The 15,075-nt window shown below is 37.2% G+C and overlaps 1 protein-coding gene across 2 annotated transcripts; it reads right to left on the bottom strand.

Annotated features, from left to right (window-relative positions):
* Positions 1–8,057: 8,057 nt before the first annotated feature.
* LOC148842300 (IQ domain-containing protein IQM1-like) lies at positions 8,058–11,621 on the bottom strand. Of its 2 annotated transcripts, none has more exons than XM_088958935.1 (9): positions 11,493–11,621; positions 10,554–11,118; positions 10,321–10,435; positions 10,149–10,214; positions 9,699–9,787; positions 9,526–9,613; positions 9,176–9,406; positions 8,941–9,042; positions 8,058–8,809 (listed from the first exon to the last, which is right to left on the bottom strand). In XM_088958935.1, the coding sequence occupies exons 2-9, from the start codon at positions 11,063–11,065 to the stop codon at positions 8,354–8,356; spliced, it is 1,659 nt and encodes a 552-aa protein (XP_088815061.1). In that variant the 5' UTR covers positions 11,066–11,118; positions 11,493–11,621; the 3' UTR covers positions 8,058–8,353. The 2 variants fall into 2 exon arrangements, with proteins under 2 accessions (XP_088815061.1, XP_088815060.1); XM_088958934.1 differs by having other exon boundaries at positions 10,554–11,115; positions 11,493–11,607.
* Positions 11,622–15,075: the final 3,454 nt, after the last annotated feature.

Here is a 15,075-nt window from a genome sequence, read left to right as displayed (position 1 = left end):
AAATGTATAAAAGATGGTGATCCCACTTGGAGGAAGTAGTTGGATTGAATACCCGCAATGACAAATGTATAAATCTCAGTGAAAGTGACGCCATGGTGGGGAGGACATGAACGGTAGGATAAATTGGTGGGGACGACATTTGCGTGCTCCAGTACAATCTGTACCTGACTACCTGATATTTTTTTTTGGGCTTCTCTTTATCGTATGTTATGAGAATCTTTGCATGTGTGAAGGAGGGGTTTTCTGTCCATTTGACTCTTAACGTTAACTTCGAGGTTCGAAGTTTAACAGGATTCGTGAAACTGGCAGCGAAGGCGGGGAGACTTCGGAAACAATTTTTTGTTTTTTACAATTGAACGGCGATTTTCGAAGAGAGAATGACTGTTTCAGCCCACCGTCAGAATACCTTATTCAACACAACCACTGGGGTAAGTGTCAGTTATAAAGGGTGGATATTGGTGTATTGGATATTTTGAATTATTATAAGTCTATAATGAAATTCAGAATTTTGTAGTAAAGTGTAGTGTATTTTTCTGATTTTTGAAATAGTTGTGGTCATATTATTGGGTTTATGGTTTCCAAAAAAGAAACGGTGATTGAACCGGTCAGGGGTTTGGTTACCGGTTCGAATGGTTCGACTGTTTGATCCGAATGGCTAGCTTGTTCTGACAAAAAAATAAAAAAAAAATTGAAAAATGATCAAAACCGTTTGAACGATTAACCAGTCGGTTTAGCGGTTTGCTGACCAAAATCAACTGTTCTGGGGAAAAATAGAACCGATTAGGTGACCAGTTTTTCCGGTCTGACGTCTAGTCTAATTCGGTTTTGAAAACCATGATTGGGGCAATCACCATATGTGGGCAATGCCAAATCCGATAAACAGCTCCCACAAGTCGTGCTTATGTGGCGTGTAACAATTTGCCAATTGAGGATTGGAAATGAGCTTTCGATATATGACAATATTGTCCTAATTCCAGTTGGACTGACCAATTGGACCCACTTTCACACGAAGAGCCACCTACTCCCAAGTGCTGGGCAAGTGCCAAATATGCAGAGTGTAAATCATTGTAGGGTTGTTCATAAGAAGGCCCAACCTGACCAAACCGACCAACTCGGACCGACTCAACCTGAGTCGGCTAGGTTTTCATTAGCATCGGTCGGTTTTGGGTTGGGAAAATTCATAAACCAATATATCCGGTCGGTTTTCAGTTTTCTAACCGAACCAATTAGTTTTCTAACTAGTTCCTACTTAACTAGTCTTCTAGAATTCTAGTTTTTACTTAACTAAATTGTATATATCCTAGTTTCTATGGTCTTTTATACCAAATAGGCAACTAATTAGGCAATTACAATTAGAATTAGGTGTCCTTTTTTACTTAGATTAGAACTTATAAAGTTTCTTGAAATATAAATATTTCAGTCTTCTTTCTATAAAACAATTTGACTTTCTATTTTATTGATAACTTTTGTCTTACTTCATACTTGTTTTTACATGAAGAATTTATTGATTTTATTCTTTACCTGAATTGAATTCAGATTTATCTTAAACTCTTGAACAACAACTAATTCAAATTTACATGAAGATTTATCTTGGACCCTGAATTGAATTCAGATGGCTGAAATGATGGTCAAATAAATTTCCTTCTAATTCTAGGTTTCGCTGTCCTTTTTGTACAGAAGCAAAACTGAAACCGACTCAAACCAACCCAACTTGACTCAAACCGACCAAGTCGATTTTGCCTATTAGTGGGTCAGTTTTGGTTTCCACCTCAGGTAACCCGATCAGGTTGGGTCAATTGGAAAAACCCCAATAAACCAACCCGTAAACAGCCCTAAATCTTTGTATATGTTATTCCGATGGAGTTTCTTAGGGGGTGTTTTAGATAAGTGTTTATCTAATAAACATCAGTTTAAATGTTTTCTGTTTTGGCTGTTTGGTTGGGCTAATTTGTGGGCGTTTCAAGAAATAGCGTTTAAAGGCACTTGCCAACTCAGCAATGAGAAGTGTTTACTATCTTGTGCTGTTTGGAAGGGCGCTTCAAGAATTGTCATATGGGTGATTTGGTGTAAGACATTTCCTTGATATTTGAGTGCCATTGAATCGATCCAATGGTCCAAACTACCCTTGTTGGCATATTTTGAGATCCAACGATTGATTTTGGATGAAAATCACATCCAATGGCCAAAATGACAGGTATAGGGAATCTATATGGGCCAATGGTCCAAATTACCCTTAATTCAACAAGTACCAAACTTCCAAAATTTGTCATTCGCTCCTCGTTAGAATTGGATAGAGATTGACTAAAAATCAAAATTGTGTAGCTTCCACAAATTGGCATACATTTGACTCGCATAAGGCAAAACCCTTGTTGGCTCTGCTACCAAATGTTAGTACTTAAAGCTGTTTTGAACTCACATAAAAGGCAAAGCTACTATATTGACTGGAGAGTATAATTTTATTGATGAAAAATAGACAGTAACTAACAACTCCTAATCTCATGAATTTTTCCTAAAGAATTGATAAACACTATCTAACTTCCTAAAGAATAGAATTACGAATTTATTCTGTTGAATAATAACAAAATAATAAACTTTAACACCCAAAACCAAGATTCTTTTGGCTTTACCTTTGTTCTTTGAGAACCTTCAACTTGCACCAAATAACTCCTTGTTGATGCGTTTATAGGGATTTATTTTACATATTCAAACTATACCACTCTATTATCTCTAGTAGGTGCTAGATATCTCATAATACACTAAGGCTCAATTTGGAAGGAGCACAAATACAAAAATGCAGAGTGCAAAAGCTTGTATTTTTGTATTTGTACCCCTTTCAAATTGAGCCTAAATAATTTTCCATCTTTTCCAACTCTATTTTTACCAGTAAAATGGATCATATGATAACAATGAATTAAAAAATATAAACTTCACAAATTGTAGCTACTCTCTTAAAATAATCAAGAACATTTCTCTCAAAATAAAAGAAAACATAGCTACTCTATCAAAAACAAACTGATGCATCGATTGAAATACCAAACATGAGATTAATAATCTGTTCAAACATCCAAACTCCCATGATGGGAGGGAATCATGAAGGGGGAGGGGGGGGCAGACAACATCCGTGTCGAGGCAAGGGATTTGACGCAGTCGATGACAAACTTACCGGTGTCACACCCTCTGGTTCTCCCTGTGAAAGTCTCTCTCACACGGTGGTTAGAGTTTGGGACAGTGTTTTTGTCAAATTTCAATGATCCGTGAAGCACCAGATCTATCTCTCTCAATCGCAACATCACCGTGCACGTTAATGCCACGTCATATGTACGATCACACCAAACATGCATTTAAATTCTAATAAACCTTAATTGTGCAAATGCTGAGGTGACGTTTATGTCGCAGCATTTATTAGAAAAATGACCATTCCAGACCCAGCCTTTTATTAGAAGCAGAAGTTGGCATCATTCTGTAAATTGGTGCAAGCCTACCCAGTCCAGACCCAGCCTTCTATTCTCCTACTGGTGAGTGGTGACTGCATGCAACGTGAAAATTATAAAGGATTCGTTTATTTGTCACTACTTCATGGAATATAAATTAGTTAATCGGATAATTAATCACAATCTCTGTATTTTTATGTTGATATGTTCGATTTAATATCAAAGCTTTGTTCGTTTTTTCAATAAATTATTTATTTGGATAAGTTTTTCTTGAAAATTACTTATTCGGGTAAGTTTTTCTTGAAAAACACTTATCCAGGTAAGTGCATTTATCTATGTCACTTTATTTTTTATGTAAATAAGAAAATGACCATTTTAATTATAATTTTTTTTTTATTAAAAAAGACATTTTTGTCCCATTTAAGTGTTAGTAATTTTTCCTCTATGTGGAAGAGTTGTTTTTATCCACCCAGGAAGATGGGTATCACTTAATAAACTTTCTCTAATTCCTACATAAATTTGAAAAAAAAAATATGACATTCTTAATCAATTAAAAAACGCTCCCTAAGATTATGTTTGATTTAATATATATATATATATATATATATATATATAAGAAAAGGAAAAGAAAAACAGAAAAACCTATACAAAGTTTATAAAAATTCCCCTACTTTTTCTTCTTTACCCTGCATTTTCCTTCAAACAAAACACAGCCTAAATGAATTCTTCAGAAAGTAATAATTATCCGGGCTTTAGCCTATCTACCTTTATCGGGGTGAAAACGTGCACAAATACGAACACCAAAATTATATTACTCGAATAATTTTTGCCCAAAAACATTTCCTATGATAAACTCAGTTACCGAGATAAATTAAAACGAATGAAGCCAAAACGTAATCTGATCTCTTACGAGATTACGGTCTGAGTCAGAACGGTGTATATATTAATTAGTAATGAATTTGCATAAAATCCAAAATAGAGTGAATTGAGTGGGTGGTCAACAATCAATCAACATTCCCTTAGATAAAACAAGGACATAAACTGAATGCAGCCAAGCGCCACGAGCTTTAACAACCGGGGTCTGGACTTAACCTACTAACCACATGATTCCGCGGACACCCATGCTTTTTCAAGTGAATAAGATAAATCTGTACTATAACAAACTGTTACTTATATATTTTATCGACACAAAAAAAAAAAAAAAAAAATTAGAACAAGTATGTTGATAGTTTAATGCAGCAAGATTCTTATTATCATTCTGCACGTGTCAGTTGAGTATATTCCACCCAAATCTTCTCATTCAAACCGAGTTTGCAGCAGCAACCTCATCAATTTTGAAATGACAAAACACAATACTCCAATTCCCCCCGTTTTTTTTTTTTTTTTTTTTTATTTCTCCCTTCTCTTATAACTAGTGCATCTCCTCTTTTGTCTTATCCACTTAGGAAATTGCAAAGTGAACAATGGAGGGCCAGGAGGGGGGCTAGAGCTGAATATGCCAGGGGAATGCCAGCTAATTGGTAATTTATTACCACTTCTAATGTAAGTTGATATTTGGGGTTTTTATTGTTCAATTTATCTTATAAATCTTTATCAGTTTGTAAAATTGGGAAAAATAATAAATAGGGAATCTATAACAATTCAAGGGGTAGTGTAGCATAGATGAGAGTTTGAGATAATATATTTAAAAAACCAATACAAATTTATAAGGGAGAATAGACCATCAATTTCAAGATTTTTTAGAATGCATCTTTGCTATATGGGTGAGCATGGATGGATTTGGTTTGGTTCCAGGAATTTATCTTATAGGGTCAGTCTCAAGTTCTTGAAAATAGAACCCACTCTGTCAAGATCAGTTTCACAGTCGTTCCCGCCTTGGCAATTCCAATGTCAATTCTAGAGTCTACCTATAGAGCCTATTCTTTTTTTACCCACTTATAGAAAAAAAAAACCCTAATATAAGCAATTAAAATAAATAGCTATACATGTTGAGTTTAATATAATACTATAAGTTATGTTTTTTTTTCCACGTTAAGAACTATAAATTTAACATAATTCCATAATCACAATTTGTATTGATAATGCTACTATCAATATATATTATTGATTAGAAATCACAATCATAAAATGTTTAAACTTGATTTTCAATAATAATAATAATAATAATAAAGATGATGATGATGATGATATAGTTTACAACTTATTGATATAATCTAAATTTTCCCATTATTACTGTTTTACATATTATATACATTCAAATATTAAATTTAATAAAATTATTAATGCACTTAAGAGGCTTAATGGTCAAGTGAGGCCGTGTTCTTTGTAAACACAAGTATTTGGGTTCAAATCTTTACATCCTCAAAAGTATTTTTGTGATTTATTTTAAAGCAAGTTTGGTTTCATGACTAGTAGAAATGGACATGAGCCAAGCTTTTAATTAGCTATTCAAGCTTGGCTCATGAAAGGCTCGATTTGGAACGAATTAAATTGAGCTTCAAGCTGAAATCGAGCCCAATATATAGATCTGTTTGTTAATTGAAACAAGTCAAATGAAGCTTGGCTTGTAAAGCTTGCAAGCCTAACCAGCTTATATTATATATAATATTCTTAATTTTTATATGTAAAATAACAAATAATTTTTATATGTATACTTTTAAATTTTTTATATGTATAATCAGAAATATTTTTTTGGGTAAATTACAAATACCCCTTGTAATTATCAAGTTAATGACAAATGCCCAATGAACTTTCATTTGTGACAAAAAAAAAAAAAAAACCCTGAACTTTCACATTCCTCTAGTAGAGTTATGCCAATTAACTTCAAAAAAGATTATCATCCAACCATTTAAAAATAATTAAATCCCCAAACTAGCAATTTCTTATTTATCTGAACGATTTATGATTCAGTTAGTTTTCTAAATATAATATTGAAGTGCTCTTGGTTGCTCTAATAGATCCTTGAAGATTCCTTGCTGGACTTAGAAATCATATGAAATGGTAGAACTTTCTTTGTGGTAGATATAAATTTATGGTTTCCTTTGTTTTTTCTTGGTTTATTGGAGAAATGAGTGGATAATTGTTATATTTTAAGATGAAGAGAGATATTCATGTCAATGAAATGAAGAAAGAATTTAAAGAAACTTGTTATTTTTTAACTAGTTTGATTTGAAGAAAATGAGGTATTTTTCGGTCAATTAGGGTTTAAGAGAAAAGGGAAAGGAAAAAGAAAATAAGGAAAGTTAAGAAGGGTACTTTGATAATTTAATGCATTTTGTCATTTGTCGCAAAGTACAAGAGGGTTTTGAAATTGACCCTAATTTTTTACATGAAGCTTGGCTCACTGCCAAGATCAGTTTGAGTTGAGCCAAATTCAAGCTCGTGTTTCTATCTCACACTGTGCTAAGACCTGAACTCAAACCTCGTGTGTTTTCTTGGTAAGCTCAAATAACTAGATATTCAACTCAAATCCACCCCTAATGATTGATTTCACTGATGTCAACAAAGGTCAATTTCCACATCGTTTGATAGAGTAAGCCCCTAGACCCTAGAACTAAATTGGGTGGAGTTTGATTCCAAGAATTTAGAATGGGACCCTACTTGATGGTAGATTGAGTAGAATCGAACCATTTGTTCAACCCTAATTTTTCCACACAGAATAATCACGAATGAGGGTGAGTTTGACATATTGTTCTACTTCTCTTATCGCAAAGGAATATGGATATGGTTTTCTCTCCCCAACAGCGTCGGTTGTAGTGGCAGCTTAGGTTCGTGCTTCCCTGGAATAGTTTTACATCCCCAAATGTAATTTTGTTATTCAATATTTCAACTAGGAGATTTTGGTCTTTAAGATGTCCGACAGGGGTATATATATGTAATATATTATATATAAATATTATAATATAATTTATATTATGATTTATTATAAAATATTAAATATGAAAGATATAGGCCCATCCCGTTTTGGGCTTGGATTTATGATTCAGGGCCCAGTTCTGCAAATTGTGTATATTTATTTAAAGGTTGACCAACCATTCAAGCAATATATAGATTTCTCTTTCTACAGGTATTGGTCATTATAAAATTCATGTTTACATGTAGGGGCATTCTTGATGTTTAAAAATATTGAGATAATGGCATCAACAATTACGGAAGGGATGCGGATGCACGTGATGTCAGAAATACAGTGATATTAAGATAAAGGAGGGTATTAATACCCTTTGATTTTCTTTTTTTTTGTAAGGCAATTTACCCTACCCCTGTTCCTGTAGGGATTATATCAATAAATAAATAAACCCCCCGGTACGGCTGAAGTCAAATATAACGATTAAAGGAGTAAGGAGTTCTGATTGGTTACAAAAAAATACAAAAGGACTTTTGACCTATCACATTCCTCCGTAAATTTTAATACGATTTGATTGGTCGATTAATTATGAGCTTCTCAGGTATTATGCCTTTTCGGGCTTTTAACGGCAACAGGGGTAGTCCATAGAACTGTAGAGCACAACTGACAACCCTCCGCGCTCCGAGCTCCGACCCGGGTGAAGGCGGGAATGAATCCCAATTCTTTCTCCGCTCCAACCACTCGCCAAACACCCTACCCACTCACCCAGTTGGCACCAGAATGAAAAGATAGAAATCATAATGACATTATTATTTGATCTTTAATTTTTTACATCGTTATTCTTTCCTACAACTAACTACAAGAAAAAGAATGGATTAACCCGTGTCCGTGACTCCGTGTGTGTGGGGGAAGCATTTCGTTTTCGTTTAGACCTTAAATGATTCCTTCTTTCCCCTCTTGTTATAAAAAAACGATCATTTACAGTCTGCCCTAGTTACCAAAAAAAGAGTTCAGGCTTTCAGCCCAGAGCACCCAAAGAGAGCTGAATGGTTAGCCATCTTCTTCTTCATGGCCACGTCTAGTTAGCAACGGGAACAGAAACCCTAGGGCTAGGGAGCCCCATGTACGCAATCCTGGGAGAGAGTCTGACCTTGGGGCTAGGTCGTGGCGACGGGACGGGATAATTTCCGATGGGTCCTGGCGTCACCCTTGGTGACAGGTTTACTTTCTCCAGTGCCCTGAATTGTAGCTCTGTAGGATACTCCCTCACACACCCAATTCGAGGCCCAGCTCCAGTCGTCCACTTCCGTGACAAACGGTTGGCCACGTCAAAAACTGCTTGCCCCATTCTGTCTGCGCTCATTTCCTTCTTACCATCTTCTTCAGTTTTGGCGGTTTCACTCACATTCTCACCACTGGTTGTTTTTTTATCTGCTGATACTACCACTGTTGCAGTTGGATGCTCGGCTGACTTTGAGTTAGACTCCTCCTGGTTGAGTTTGAACGAGGGGCAGTCGTCATCTATTGCACACCTCTGGAACAAGAAACAAAAATTAAGACAAGGGGATGATCAGAACATTTATGCAAACACCTACTACACAAACATGTCCTATCACAGTTGAGCATACAGAGTTATCAGCAGGACAAATTTGAAGCAACTATTACCTTAACATTGGAAAGGTCTACTTGGTTTTCCTCCAGAAAGCTAATGAATTCCTTGAAGTTCTCTTCCGTTGGATGATAGTGCCCACTGTATGGCCATATAGCCTGAAGAAGATGAAAAACAAGCAGTGAAATACAAGTTAAACCATACATGAATGATTATTCATATAAACATGGTTTCCATGAATGAAGCAAATTAAGCGCATTAATTCATTTCTATGGAATATGGATATGGTACCTCAAGAACCCCATTGTGAGCCACTAATCTTCCAGCTGCCGTTGTGGCCCCTCCTGCTAGAAAGCTGGAATGCTGAAAGACTCCCTTCTTCTTCTGTCCGACATACAATGCCCTTGATGTGCTCAGAACGAATATCCACTTTGATCCCTCAATCGTATCCACTAGCGTTCCGTTCTGTTTGTAGACGAGCTTCCCACTGTCAACGATCACTTCATATGCTTCCCTCTCTTTCTGCAGGACAGACAGACAGACAGAGAGACCCCCAAGTGAGATACATGGATTAATTTTAATTACACATTCATCACAAACATGATTGTAGTCTCAGTAAACAACATATACAGAAAACTTACTGGTCCAAGATATTTAATGCATTGCCGTTGCAGATCAGTCCTTGCGCACCTTTCGAGGTTTATCTCTTTGCCATCTCCCACATCCAACCTTCGATTTTGCCAAGTAAGAAGCTTAACAATGTGTAATTAAATGAGAATTTCTCAGACAACAAGGCAGTATACGGTCTGCTTACCAGTAGAAGAAAGGTTGGGTGCTTTCACTGTCAAACCAGACATCATAATAGAAGTGTAAATTGTGTCCATAACGATGGCGAGGATCAATCTGTATGCCAAATAAGGAGATATGACCCAGCTTAAATTTCATCTGTTTTTTCTATCACCTTCTTTAAGTCATAACTAATAAGCAACACCATTAAATGCAAAACACCCAAAAATGTCATCGTTCAACCTGAAGCAACCAGCTAGGGACAGACACAGATGTTCAAAGTCATATATTTGACAGACCCAGATATGACCAACCTGAAGCAACCCAAATTTTTGAGTTGATTTGTCTGTTCCTGCTAAGTCCTTAAGGTTCATAAACAAAACACAAGAAAATAGGTCCATATTGCCAAACATCTAAATCAGTTTCTGAACCATGTTCTACAGTGGCATTCCAATTGATGGGGTTTACGTGAACTTACAGCTTCGAGCCAGTGTTGCAGAGCTAATTTCTGAGCTTTCTCATCTTTGGACAGGCCCTTCCCCACCTATAAATATGAAAGCAGCATATCACCATAAAAATCATCCATTTCTGTTAAACAACAAACCTATTGAGACTTAAGGCTTCAGGTTATATCAAAACTCAATGAGTACCTTGGCAGCCCTTGTTCTTGCCCTTGCCCACCGTGAAACAGCAGTTTCTGTTTTCCTGCAGTCAAAGAAAGATACCGAGCTCTGCTTAAGAGCTGCAAAATCTAATGCCTTCCACCTGTAAAATTTTGAAGGAACAACACCATCAAACTACTGAAAAACCGAAAACTTCCCACAGAGAGGTGGAACCAGATTAAAACCAACATCTAGAAACATTAAAAAAAAAAGGTACAAACCAGAGCTCTTCAACCACAACTGCACAGTCCGCAAGGTTCCTTCGAGTCCTGTAACTTTTATAAACCTTCTGAAGTTTAACAGCAGCTGCATCAAGCTCGCTCACTGGCCTTGGGGAAAACAATATCACCGGATCAGGAAGGGAACTTATGGGTGTCGATGCATTGATCGAGTTATCATCTTTGCTCTTCCAAGTAGATGAACTCAAGCTCTTGCTGTCTAAGACTAGATCCTTGAATGAAACAGTTGTTTCAAGCTTTAGCTTTGGGGGTACTGAATTCTTGAAAATAATGGGCTCTTCAATGATCACCTTGTCCGACCCATCAGACTTCAAAACGGCCTCTGTATCTTCTTTCTTGAAGCTAACAGTTCTCAAGGTCATTTCCCCATCTTTTCCATCAAAGTTTATGGATCTCACTGTAACTGTTTTCACATTGTCAGCAGCATATCCAAGCATCCGGATTTTCAAGATTTCTTTCCAGGCTGACAAAAGCAAGGAAAGTGATAATCCCATTGAAGAAAAGGCAGCAACAGAGTCCAATCTCCGAATAGCGAAAAGTCAAGCTGCTTTAGAAGATCGAAGAAAACCATGTAAGTTGTAAAACTCCACAAATTCTTGCAACTTGCTAGTTTGAAGAAAAAGAAAAGGATGAAAGTAGAAGGCGATGAAGCCCAAAAGAGGAGAGAAGAGTTTTCTCTGGTTAAGCACCCAAAATCACTAGTTTTCATTTAAATTAATTAAAAACCCCAAATTCGTAGAAATCTGAACTAGGCCCAAAACCCAATTCATTTCCACGACAGGAGTCCTGATTAAGAAGAAGAAGAGGGTAGAACCAGAAAAGCGAACGGAAAACAATAAAGACATACTATGGAAAGATGGAAACATTGTTATCCAAGAACAAAAAGTCCACGAAAAGGAAGAAGGATGAAGTTTATGTTACCTGAAAGTTCAGATAACGAACACCTCCGCGAGGTCTCTGGGGCAAAATCCTGGTGAAGGTAAAAATAGCTGCTTTGGACGAGACTACCGAATTCGTAACCAGCTACCCGGTTTATATATCGTAATGAAAGGACCCATCAATAGAAGTCAAATCAGAATGTTAGTCAGTAGAAGAGAATGATATTGAAGAGGGGGGGGGGGGGGTGGGGTTCCAAAGTAAAACAAGCAAAAGGAGCCGTGGTCCAACGTGTACGGATCGCCGACGTGTTCATTTTTTATTTGTTTCATAGCCTACTGTACACGGTCTGTTTGTAGTTTGTTGTTCAAACCTTCAAATACGCAAAAGACAAAGATCGAGGCATCCAAAAAGAGAGATCGGGATTTAGTAGTTTTGCTTCGGAGTCCGATAATCTTCTGATAGGACAAAAAAGTTAAAAAGGGGGTGACAGCACGAGTTTCCACGGGTGGAATTCACGACACAAGTGTAGAAAAAAATTTGGAAGAAAATTGAGTAGGCGGTCAAAGTTGTAAGCTTCTTTCTTTTTTTTTTTTCTTTTCTCGGTTCGGGGCTCTCTCAAGTTTCCATGAAATAACCTGAAATTGAAAGGAGTATATAATAGAACAGGGAAGATAGAGTTCAGATTTGCGCCCCACCTTCACACCTCATCTCAGTGTATATTCCGATACACGTTTGGTATTTGTTGTGGGGTGCAAATCTGAACTCGGGAAGATAGGAATGGTAGATGATGACAGACACAGACAGTCAGTCATCTGTTACCGTGACTAGAATGCTATTCCCAATTCCAATTCCCATAGTCCGTCCACACCTCTTTCTAAGTTTCTAGTCATGTACACAGTTACACACGCCCCGCCATCATCAATAAAAAAATAAAAGGATGTTGTAGAGTCCCAAACACGGCCCTTTGACATTTCCAATATTCAAACAAACAAAGTTTATGCTGCATAATCCTAAAATTAAAGTGGAGTGAATAAGATTTTTGGCTCAAGTTTCTGTTGCTGTCTCTCTCCCTTACTTTTCCTTCCAAACAACCGATCTACCTTTTTATTTTTGTTACAATTTCTTTCTAATTTTTTAATATAAATAGTATTTTTCTCCTCCTAGTTTGTGGGGTTCTGGTTTGTGGATCAGAATCCATTTAATAGGTGGGTTACATTTGGTTGGAGTCCTGTAGAAGTAGAACATACTACGCACTTGGTCCAGCTTATTAAATCCATTTGTCCTTGTCCATTCAACTGCTTCAGTGCATGAATGTACCTTTGGATGTTGTGTAAGATTAGGAGTTGTTTACAATTATACAACAAAAACTGTCGCAATATGGTTTTAATATAATTTGTGTCTCCACGTCTCACCATAAAACTGAAACCCACTCTACCTGTAATATGCGGATACAGATTTGGCCTCCAATTATTCTTCTCCTGTGATGGTTAGCAGCCCTCCAAACCCACCTTGGATGCATTAAATATCACAACCCTCCAAATTTTAATACTTTTTTTTATAGATACCCTCCAAATTTTAATTACACTTCAATATATTGGATAAGAGATGGAGAGAATTGGGATTTTCCCCAGCGTGGCTCACACTTAGACCTGTTCATGGCCGGCCCGACCCCCGGACAGGCTTGAACATGCAAAAGAGCCTGTAGGCTTAACCCCGGGCCAAAAAGCCTAGCCTGCAATAAATTAGAGCCGGGCTCGGGATTTGCCAAAATAGCCCGACCCATCCTGACCTATAGATTAAAGTTAAAAAACCCTAGTCGAACCCTTCTTCTCTTTCACCTCTTTCTAGCCAAACCTCTCTTCTCTTCAGTCTTCACATCCTCCTCAGTCCTCAGTCCTCACACTCTCAAGCAACCACACAACCGGCGAGGCGGCGAACATCCTCCGTTCCTCTTCTCACTTTCTCTCTCTCTTTCTCTCTCTCTCTCTCTCTCTCTCTCTCTCTCTCTCTCTCTCTTAGATGTGAATTGATCACTATTGAAATCGCAACTTACAGTCACCGCGAACTTAGGCTTCGGGCTTGGGCTTTTTATTAGGGTCGGGCTTGGGCCCAAGTTGTAGATCCATTGGTTGGGCCGGGCTCAGACCCAAGTTGTAGACTCGTTGGTCGAGCCGGGCTCGAACTCGTGCCTGACAAATTTCTATTCATGAAGAGTAAAAGCCTGACCCGAGCCCGACCCGACCCGACCCGACCCATGAACAGGTTTACTCACACTGGTCTCAATCTGCTCCTCACAGATTGCACCTCACACCGCCCCTTCCTGCCATGCATATGGAACATCTTCCCCTGAATAAAAATTTATAATTTCAAAAAAATTTCCAATGCACAACTGAAGATGCACGCGATGTTGGTGTGAGGTACACTCTGTGAGTAATAGATCTGATCTCTGACTTTACAATCACATCCCACCCTGTATTAGGAATATTTTCCCTATGAAATAATAAATACAAGTATGGGAGATATTTCTAATGTATGGTCAAAATATGCTGTAAGGTTGGTGCGAGGTGCGCTATGTAAGGAGCAGATTCAGACGGAGAATAGTTTTCTTAAAGTTGGTTAAAAGTTAAAACACATGTCATCTCATTGGGCATATTTTTGACATGTAGGGGTGTCAATTGGACTGGATTTGATCCAATTTGATCCAATCCAATGTGAGTCCATTACAAATGGACCAGGTCCAATCCAATCCAACGAATATTTTAGACCGGTCCAATTCAATGATTGAACCATCCAATCCATTCAGATTCTTTTTAATTTAGATTAGTTTCAATCCAAATCCGGCCTATTGACACCTATATTCTCATCTTATATCAATGGAAAAGATATTGACTGAATCCAACCCAATCGAATATAAATTTATTACAGACGGATCAGGTCCAATCTAATCTAATAAATATAGAATAAATATTTTGGACTGAATTGATTCAATTTAATATTTCTAATATTGGTCCAAGTCCAATCCAAAACCGATGTATTGACACCCTTATTGAGATGGACATCATTTTGACTGAAACAGAACAACTTCTTGATCCATGGACCGATTGACGGTGTACTGGGTCGTCGGGTGACTCGGGTCCACAATACATTCGCAGAAACTATGTGCTCCGACAGTCCGAGTCTGACTCATTAGTTGCCTAGCCTATATGCCTATGCCGTGTGTTGGATTGAAGTCTATTTTGCGTGGTCCAACGCCTCTCACCTTCCAACAAGTTATCAATGAAAGTGGCAATGACTTTGTAATAAATCTACTTCAACTCTATCCCAAGTCCCAACCATGTTATGTCATTTGCGTATCTTTCAGGCCCCATGTATTTAATCCAAGTAATTTCATGTAACGAGTGAGGTTGAATAGAAATTGGCGTTTAATCACATTTAATTTATCTAATTCATACCCCGGTTTAATAAAAGGGAGTAATAAAAGGTTCGAAGAGACTTTTAACGAAAATGGTAGATATATTATAAGCATTGACTATTAGATAGATGGAGAAAGAGAAATAAAAAATAGTAATAGTAATAATATTAAATTGTCCCAATCTATACATTGGACATTATCATAAATGCATAT

Source organism: Nelumbo lutea, chromosome 8, assembly GCF_056320005.1.
Source record: "Nelumbo lutea isolate HS-2025 chromosome 8, American lotus-T2T, whole genome shotgun sequence".
Classification (NCBI taxonomy): Eukaryota; Viridiplantae; Streptophyta; class Magnoliopsida; order Proteales; family Nelumbonaceae; genus Nelumbo; species Nelumbo lutea.
This window is presented reverse-complemented; position numbering and strand designations above follow the sequence as displayed.